Source organism: Papilio machaon, chromosome 3, assembly GCF_912999745.1.
Source record: "Papilio machaon chromosome 3, ilPapMach1.1, whole genome shotgun sequence".
NCBI classification, from domain to species: Eukaryota; Metazoa; Arthropoda; class Insecta; order Lepidoptera; family Papilionidae; genus Papilio; species Papilio machaon.
In genome coordinates, this window is record NC_059988.1 from 4,779,611 (window position 1) to 4,789,605 (window position 9,995).

Here is a 9,995-nt window from a genome sequence, read left to right on the forward strand (position 1 = left end):
TTCGAAAAGAAAAGAACATTTTAATTGTAATAAGGGTGTAGTGCAATTTCACATTGAACTTTTCTGGAGAATTTAGATAATTCTTTGCCTTCTTACAAATTATGTGTTATCTGGGTCGGTAAGAATTGCGACCTAAAAATACTGTTTGACGCAAATTACCATAAGCTGCGGGTTAATAAAGAAATCTATTAAAATGAAGGTGTTGTTAACCTTTACTAGTTAGATACGGCTGGATATTTAGAGAGATTACCCCCTTCTAATTCCAAATTTTTTATCCTACTAATAGGGGAGGGGAATGGCGGGAGAAATTTGAAAACTTATTCAGGGTTTAATTAAATCACGAGTCTTCTATGTACTGTTTTATTTAATTTTGAACAACATGATTGTCTCACAAAATTTCATATTTTGTAAATATTTTACAGTTAGGTATATCGTAAATAATGTACTATTCACTTTTTCGTCTTATTTTATAAAATTAAATCATTATAACTAGATTTCATTCTATACCTAGAAGAAGAAAAAATCATATGAAATTATTAACTAACAGTTATTTTTTACTTAAAAAAGAAGTTTACGACTATCTCATAGATATATCAATAATTACATGCAATATTTTCTCTATGAGGATATATATTTGTATATAATGTAATACATAAATGTATTGTTTTAAGCTTCGTCGCTCAGATCGCATCTGCTCGGCGTCGACTTTTCTTTTTTCGCAGGAGATTCTTTTATGGCATCTGAAATGTAGGAGTATTAATAATATCTAAACGTCGGTTTCCACAAACCAAACATCTGTACAAAACAACATTTTTTGAACAGATGCAGTCGAAATTTTCGGTAAAAGACTAAAGCTAAAGCAAATTTAAGCTTCCATTTGTTATTATTGTTTAGCGCAAGCGTTAGAATACCTCTCTCACCAACTAGTGTAGATTTGATGACAGCAGGGTCGGAGGCTGTAGGCAGTTTTATGCCTTGCTTCAGAACCATTGTGCCGTCCTAAAAAAATAATTAAAAAAATAACTTAACATTTTAACATTATTATGATATTTAGAGAGTTTTATAATGCAATTATTTCTTGATATGAATTAAAATTAGGTAATTGGGTATATGTTTCATACCTTCATTTCCACGAGTCCTTTCTTCGCCATCGCCTCCACTTCAGCTTTGGTCATCACAATTTTCTGTACTTTCACCATTTTTTTGCCAATTTGCATTTCGCATAGTTCCCTTGCCGCCAATGCTAAAATTATAAAACCAATAGACTATTACAAAAATATACCATCACAAAAATAAACTAATTTCAATTGGTATATTATAATGACAGAATAAATCCATTAAAACATTGAAAGCATTGTTAATACCGTCACAATAACTGATAATTGTATTATTTATAAGGCTCGCTATTAATTTAGAGAGTTTTGTATTGTTTTGTCAATAAATAAATATATTATAAATATATTAATATATATATATATATATATATATATATAATATATATATATATTATATATATATTAATATATTTATTTATAGGTATATATAAATATTTAATAATATATAAATAAATATTTACGTCTAGCGTTTGCGGGTAGCGGGATTGGCTTTACACCCGGCGGCAAGGATTTCACCGGCACCTGGAAAATAATACTAAAGTCACTTCATGTTCAAACGACGGAGATTTATCATTGTAATATATTAAATAGCCAACATTTTTGGTATTTCTTGGGAAACTAGGAATTGAACACAGGTTACCTTTTTCAATGTCTGTCCCATTGGGTATACTAATAAATTAGCAGGAATTTGAGGTTGCTCGGTTGTCGTTTGTGGCTTTGTTTCATTCTGTAAGAAAATAAATCATCAGAAAAATGTTACAGACATGGACATCGTAAATGTGGATGGCTATAAAGGTAGAGGAAGACCAAAGAAAGTATGGATGGATTGTATGAAAGAGGATATGCGTAAGAGGGGGGTAATAAATTCAGATATGACGGCAGATAGAGATATATGGAGGAGTAGTACATACTGTGCCGACCCTCCATAGGGATATGGGCAGGTTGATGATGATGTTGATGGACATCGACAATGCACAAATTTTTTTTTTCCTTTACAATATAAAGTTAGATAAAAAGTTCACGATTTCAATGTATACTCACATTGGTATTTTCCTTTACATTATTGCTTTTAGTTTCTGTGCTGGCTTTTTCGTCTGCAGCTGTTGTATCTTTCGCGGCAGGTTCATCTGGTACCGCTTTCGCTGTGTTGTTTTCCTCAGTCGTATCCTTTTTCACTTTTGCTGGTCTATAATTTTGTACATGTATAAATATCAGTTGTGAAAGGTAAAAAAGCAAACAAAAAAATATAGTAAAATTAGGAAAATACATAAAAGTTACAAAGTCTATATCATTCAAAACCCTAAACCACCTTCAATTTGCGTTAAAACATATTTTTTCACATAACTATATAACATTAGCTTATTACCTTTACCTTATTTTACAATAGCTTTTGCCTGCGATTTCGTCTGCGTAAAATTAAAAAAAAAAGGTGAAAAGTATCTAATTTCTCTAGTCTATATTGTATATTTATGCCAAATTTAAATAAGACTTCACTTTATCACAAAATAACCACTTCCAGGTCTTATAATTTTTGTGCATACTTACATTTCCTTTTGTGCGTCCTTGCGTGGTCGTCCGCGTTTCCTGGGCATGGTCGCGACCACGGTGGGGGTCGCAGCGGAGCCGGCCTGTACGGTCGTCTGCACCACTTTGCCTTGCGGGGTCGTCGTTAAGGTCGTTTGTATCATTTTGGCCGGACCTTTCACAACAGTTTTGCGTTTTGGCGTCCTCTGAAAATTTAACAATTAAATAACGCTATTTTTTATTATCAAACCAGAAAAACCCAACTGACTGTACTCCTATAACTTTTAAGGGAAGTATACGAAACAAATCGAATGGAAAAAAAAATCTTTCAGTCATTTAATCTAAATGGTAATTACATACAAACTCACATACGCGAGTAAAACATGACTCTTGTCAGTAGGATAGAAATAGAGTAGAAAGCCGATAGTATCGTATGAAATATCTGGCAAGTAAAAATGTTATAATATGGTCGACAATAGATGGCGTATGAGTAAAACTCACCTCAGGAGTCTTCTCTCTGTACTCCTCTTCAATATCAGAGTCCTCAGTATCATCTTCATCGTCATCAAGTGACCTGTAATATTAACATACATACAAATTATAATATGATAATATATTTTTTAGTACTTTCTTATTTATAAAACTATACCTGTCACGTATCATTTTAGCATAGTCCTTGATTTTAGACGGTCTGGTTGATCGTCGTACCACTCCATCTTCCGTCTGGGCTTTTTCATTGTTTCCATTTTTGATAACACTCTGTAATTAATGTTCAATAATAAATCAGAATTTATGTATAAAGTTCTGAATAAAATTCATATTTTTTTTTTGCTTAACTCAAACTTATTAGAATAGTTAAATTATCACTAAAGGAACTGGAACTTCCTTTGTATATATTTCAGTGTATATACCATTTTACTACAATACATAGAAATGATGATAATATTACTAGATTCAAACTTTATATCGGCTCGTATCATGCGAAACTGTGAGCCAACATAAAGTTTGGATTTTTTTGTACCTTTGGCGTAGCTATAGTGTCTGTCTCTTCTTTAACGCTGGTATTAACGACCTTGACTTCTTTAACTTCCTTCGCCTCCTTCTCTTTGGGTTCCTTGTTCTCTTTGGTGATGAGTCTACGTTCCGGTACTTTCTTCTCTGTTGAAGGCATTTTTATAATCGCCGATACTCGTCTATCTTCTGACGGCCTGAAATATAGTAATGTACGATTTACTAGCTTTTACCCGTGATTTTGTCGGCATGGAATTTAAAAGTTTTTTTGTAGTTATTGAATAATGTAGAAAGCAAAAACAAATCTACACCAAAGGCACCATGCATTTTGCTTACATAAAATATGCCTATGCATATTGTAGATGTTTAATCCAAATCTATACAGAACAGTGTTAGTAATAATGATGCATCCATCCATACATTCACATTTCAATAATAATTATAATAACTAAGCATAATAAGGATTTACAAACACAGCTATGTATATACATAGCTGTGTTTGTACCAGACATTTGATTAGAACAGTGTTAATATCAACCAAGATACTATGAAAGTTTACCTGAATTTAGGTGTTGATGTGTGAATTACGGGGCGTTTGCCGCGAGTTGAGTCTAATAGTTTCATTGCTGGTTTGGTTTCATTTCTTGTATTATTTGTCTGTGAAATACAATTTATTAATATAATATTAAATTTTGTCTTTGTTATTTATTGGATAATATAAAAATGAAATATTACCCGTTTCAATTCTTGCAATTCCTTTTCCAATAACTGCAAGGATTTGTTAGTTGCACTCACTTTGACATTGTCAACTTTCGGTGGCTTGTCTTTTTTTTCTGAAAGTATAAATAATGGAATTAATTTTAGATATTTTTTAACCACCACAAGTGATAATTGTTTTATAAAATTAATAATCAATTTGATAATATTATGCAACAATATATTTTTAAAATATGTTTTAACAAGCATATTGTTATAAACATAGTCCATTTCTAACCTGTATCTGCAACTTGTGGTTGAACTTCTTTTCCTTTTTCTGAATTTTTTCTTACAACAGATGCAACCTATAACATTTTTATACAAAACAAATGTCATTATTTCTATCAAATATAATTCAAATTTGTAGACTAATTATATTTTTTAATTGTTTATTTATTATTTTTAAATACAGTACATCTAATTTTTTTAAGAATTACTAACTAGAGTGGCGCATCAAACCAAACCAAGTCTTGGCTTCCAACAAAAAAAAAAAAGGAAAAAAAAGTTTAAAATTCATGATTTATCAACAATCCAGTCACCAAAGCACAATGTCATCATATATAAAAGTATTACTTGTGTATTGTGCGTGTGTTCAGAGCGCGAGGCGGGCTCGCTACTAGATTCCCTCGTGATGGTGACACTAGCAGGTTGCTTCTCGCACACTTTAGGCATCAAATCCTTCTTTATAATAGCTAAAGTATCCACTGTTGACAACTCTGTATATGTTACCTCGGATTCGCTTTCTGGAACAAAAATTGTATATATATTAATCATTGCTAGAGATATTAATTGATTTGTAAAGTACTACATCTTCAATGAAGAATGTGTATTACTTTAAATTTGAAAAATCTTGTTATTTTTTTATTTTCGACATCAAACACACAAGCGGTACAGATGTGACCGCTGAACTTACCCTCTGAAATACTGTTTTCCCCCTTCTCCTCGGAATCAGCAGTAGTGTTGTGCAGCTAAAACATTACAATACAAATCAATTAACTCTGTATCTTAGAAAATTTTGTTATCTCCTATAATATAAAATCCATACCATGTATTCACTGGGTTTCTTAATTTCTATAAGCATATGGTCCCCTTCATCTTTAACTGGAAAATAATTTAATCGAATTAATAACAGAAATATCTTTATATTGTTTATAAAAACACTAAGTTACATAAGTTATTACCATTGATACTGTTATCATCATCCTCTTCTTCTGGGTCCATTTCCATTGAAGACTCGTCCTGTCCTAACTCCTAAAACCACAAACACTAAAATTGAAACAGGTGAAAACGATATATAACTTAAAACGACCATAACCAAAGGTACCTAGACTGTATATTAAAAAAAGAAAAGTTAAACTATATAAAAATCTTTTGAAACTTATTCTAGTTTGACAAGTACTCAAGTACTTACGTTATTGAATTCATCCTCATGTGCCGTCACCAGGTGACACTCCAACTTTTCTTTTGTAGTAAATACCAACTCGCAGAAGTCGCACATAAATTCAACACCTGAAATATAATTATTTAAACTTTAAAATTTGCATTCTGCTAGTAAGTGACGAGCCAGTGTTTTAATTTTAGTCCTCTATCCCTTCCCGTCTATTAAAATAAGGAAAATATGTATAACAAAATGACCCCTTATATGTTTTCCTTTGTCAAATAAACTCATTCAATACTTATCAGCTTGTTGCAGACACTTGAGTAGCTGTTAGTTAAAGTTAGTAGTTATTATAAGGTATATCACTTGCTTATCGTACTTTTACAAGTTTGAATCTATGTAATGGGTCGGCTCGTCCGATGCAATACCACAACCACACAGATGTTAGGATTCAAGTAGAATAAATTCCGCATTTTTTTTTAAATTTTAATCTCCTTTCACTTTTCACCCTTTTCTTATAAGCAAATGATTGGAAGAAAAAGTGGATTTGGCGGAGGGGAGGCATAGGAAGTGGATATATCAGGTCTCCGCACCGTCTTTGATTAAAGGTAATCTTGCCACCTTATGATATAATAAAAATATACAATATACATATAACGTACCATTGACGTGCGACTTGATATGTGCGGTAACTGCGTCTACGTTGTGGAACTTCTCCTGGCAGAGGGGGCAGATGAGGTTCTGCGTGGCGTGTATCGCCGAGTGGTAGATGAGGTCGTCCTGCGAGCTGAATGTGTCCTCGCACTGCTCACATCTGAACTGCTCCGTGGCGCCGAATGGCCCTCGTGACGAACGGATGTTCTCGCGGTGCTTTACACGAAGATGTCTGAAAGAGGATACATTGACTACATACTTCTTTTTTATATACCTTACCTACTCAGGATTGACAGAAGAGTAAATCCATAAATAAAATATAGTTATCCTAACTATTCTCATATCTGTACATTATTTCAAAAAATATCAAATGATCTTACATGTTAATGCGACGAGTTTTAAAACTGAAATGACAATGTTGACAAGTCACCAGAATTTTTAAACCCTCACCTCCTCGGTATTGGACAAAACAACAATGACAAAAACAATGATTATGGACAGATAACGGTCACATACTATATGCAGTTTCAACTTTGATTTGCATCCCTTATGCAAATCTGGTTCGGATCAGCAACGTGAATTCTGAATCTGATTTGGTTTGCATTGCAATTCTTATTCCCGTACCACATCCACGTAAGTGGAAAATTTTACGTTTTGTTTTTTTTTATTTTTATTCTCAAAATCAATCAAATAAGCTTCGTCATTGCCAATAAATACAATCTATATTAACATAAATAAGCAAATGTTAATAAAACCATTCATTATATTGTGATAAAACTCAATCATATTGTAAAGAACATGGTTTCTATAAAATTTTAAAATGGGTCTTTTGGCTAAGATCAAAGTGTGTCTGTTAAAGTTTAAAGATCACTGTACTTTGAGAAATCATTTGTTTAGATCTTCAAAATTTGAATTTATTTTATATGTCATTGTCATCAGCTCACTATACATCCCACCGAGTTATTCGGAGCCTACCCTAAGTTATGAGTGACATAGGCAATCACGCTGGCCTCTGGCAGTGCAGGTTGGTCGACTTCACTCATATACTCAAATTTCTTCATATTTGAATACAGATATGTGTAAGTTGCATTACAATGTTTTCCTTCACGGTAAGAACATTGGATAAAAGTACATATTAAAACCAAAAAATACATTTGTACATGGCCGGATCCGAACCCAGGACCTGCAGATTTCAAGTCAAGTGCTTAACCCCTGAGCTACGGACGCCGTACATTTTGCATGTTCACAGTTATAAATAAATTAAAGTCAGCACAGCTTATTGCAGGTATTACCTCCTGATCTTCAGAAGTGATCTTGGCATGTAGATATCTGACTCTATATGGGACAGCCAGACATGCAGACACTAAAGGATGGTGTTTACATACCTTGTGTAATGTTGGGACTTTGTAAAACTCTTGGAGCAATGTTTGCATGAATACAGTTTATTTTCTTCCTCCAAGGGTCTTGTAAATCCTGTTGAAAATTTAACATTTTAACTATGGCAGGGAAAATTTGCAAAGAAAATAAATGTTTTTATTACAGCAAAGTTTGGTAACCAATAACAAAAAGACACTTAAGGACTGATTTGAAAACTATTTATTACAAAATAAACATTTTGAGTTTAATTTAGATGAAACAAGATCATTATGAAATATATATAAAGATAAAACAGTTATTTGAGATAACTAGACATATTACGTTGTTATGTTCTTACAGTGTTTTTAACAGAATTATTAAATTATGACATCATACAATCTGACCAAAATAAAACTAATATTCCTAATTTACCACCATTAACCAAATAGGTCAGATTTAATATCAAAAGAGTATGTATAATCTGAGTTTACCAATCAACAACCACAGCAGCTATAAAAACAAATTTTTTATAGCAAGTTTTAATTTTAAAGGACACAAATGACATTTCTGTCTACCCTTAATGTATTTTTGAGTAACATTACACAACATTGTAGTAGTAATAACTCACCTTTAGTATTTCGTTTCATGACATTTTTTGGGCTATCTTCATTATTTTTATCGGTGATAAGTTTTATGCAGGCTGTATCTTCTTTAGATTCATCATCAGAACCATCACCACCAACCTGTTATAAAATAACTGCATATTAATGTAACTTTTAAATTAATATTAAACCCAAATTATTACATGTTTATATATTGAAAAGCCAAAAGTATTAGTAATGACACATTATCTGCTATTTACAATAAGTATATTTTTGTTGAATGGTTGACATTAAGGCATATAGAAATTTATATCACAAATATATTAATGTTATACCATTACATTAAAAACATTTTCATCCTCCTCTTCTTCATCACTCTCAGATATATTGTGTGTGCTGATTTGAACTGTAGCACCACCTTCCAACACAGTTTTTATTTCTTGCTCAGTGGAACTTTGGTAGGCCTAAAACATTAATTTTATAATTTAATAAAGCTATTTTCACAGACAATGCTATTTACTGTATCATTATCAATAAACATTACTTTGATAAGTGATGTTGGCCAAGGAACAGACTCCAATGGCATTCCATTCTGTGTGTACTTCAGAATTCTCTCATCAGCTTGGCGCACCATTTGTTTGTAAGTGTAAAAAAGGTTCATGAATACTTTGCACTGGTTACAAATATATCTTGGCATTCTATCTGAAGGGAAAACCTGTAATATATGAGCATATTTATTTTCACCTGTCTTAATATTAATATTATTTATTACACATACAAAAATATAAAAATTTCACATTGTACTGGTATTAAAGTCTTGGCTACTAGGTGGCGCTTTGTGTGAACACAGCAAATTTTATAAATTAAATTATAAAATGTAGAACAGGAGCCTATTTTTATTGAATGATATAACTTATTTTATTGTTTGTTACATGTACTGAAAATAAATAAATCCATGGAACAGCTATCACTGTCGGTTTACGTCTTTGTTTTATCAATAACATTCGGCGCCATTATGCCAAGTAGACAGAAATAGTCCTATTTATTTTGTGGCGTCAATACATACAATAAGTAATAAAGAAAATATTATAAACTATATACTTTTTTAATTTCTTTAGATATTAGAATTACCTCGATAGAGACGCATGATAGGATTTTTAAAGGAAGATCAACAGTTTTCTTAGATGGTGGATGCCTGCGATATAGACTCCCAAGCGAAGAATTTTTAGCTAAACAAAATCTGCACACTTTCATGGCACTTAGATGTTCTTTTCTTTTTTCCATTTTATATTAAATCACTCAAACTATGCTTTCACATAAAACATAACCTCGTCACGACAACAGAAATGTTTCACTTGCTATTAGCGGCAGCTACTAGCAGCGCCACTACATTTTGCGGACGCGGTATGAAAACTTTTTAACAGCGCTCCAAGTGGATGAAAGCAAAAACATTGTATTATTTTGCTAATAGGAATACAGTACAATAATATTTAAACGATATACGTGTATGTTACGTAGAATTGCAATGAATCGCTAATGAACTCTGCTTAGAAATTCCATATTCCAGATTACATTTTAATTTTACTAATATTTACAAGA

At 32.0% G+C, this 9,995-nt stretch overlaps 1 protein-coding gene across 4 annotated transcripts; it reads right to left on the reverse strand.

The window, feature by feature from the left end:
* Positions 1-571: 571 nt before the first annotated feature.
* On the reverse strand, positions 572-9,786 carry LOC106712287 (RE1-silencing transcription factor). 4 transcript variants are annotated; one of them, XM_045686115.1, is made up of 24 exons: positions 9,528-9,786; positions 8,941-9,111; positions 8,738-8,860; positions 8,423-8,537; positions 7,824-7,911; positions 6,447-6,670; positions 5,818-5,915; positions 5,588-5,657; positions 5,452-5,507; positions 5,320-5,374; positions 4,980-5,149; positions 4,645-4,711; positions 4,386-4,483; positions 4,210-4,307; positions 3,661-3,847; positions 3,289-3,398; positions 3,141-3,213; positions 2,661-2,845; positions 2,157-2,301; positions 1,756-1,842; positions 1,577-1,637; positions 1,122-1,243; positions 912-999; positions 572-740 (listed from the first exon to the last, which is right to left on the reverse strand). In XM_045686115.1, the coding sequence occupies exons 1-24, from the start codon at positions 9,678-9,680 to the stop codon at positions 667-669; spliced, it is 2,718 nt and encodes a 905-aa protein (XP_045542071.1). In that variant the 5' UTR covers positions 9,681-9,786; the 3' UTR covers positions 572-666. The 4 variants fall into 4 exon arrangements, with proteins under 4 accessions (XP_045542071.1, XP_045542084.1, XP_045542066.1 ...); XM_045686128.1 differs by having other exon boundaries at positions 5,136-5,149; positions 8,732-8,860; XM_045686110.1 differs by having other exon boundaries at positions 8,732-8,860.
* Between the last annotated feature and the right edge of the window lie 209 nt (positions 9,787-9,995).

Coding starts and splice junctions, on each gene's coding strand:
- LOC106712287 (XM_045686110.1), bottom strand. CDS start 9,680: ATGGAAAAAAGAAAAGAACATCTAAGTGCCATGAAAGTGTGCAGATTT. Junction 8,538..8,731: donor AAAATGTTTTTAATGTAATG/GTATAACATTAA, acceptor ATTTTATAACAG/GTTGGTGGTGATGGTTCTGA. Junction 6,671..7,823: donor AAGTCCCAACATTACACAAG/GTATGTAAACAC, acceptor ATCCTCTTTCAG/ACATCTTCGTGTAAAGCACC.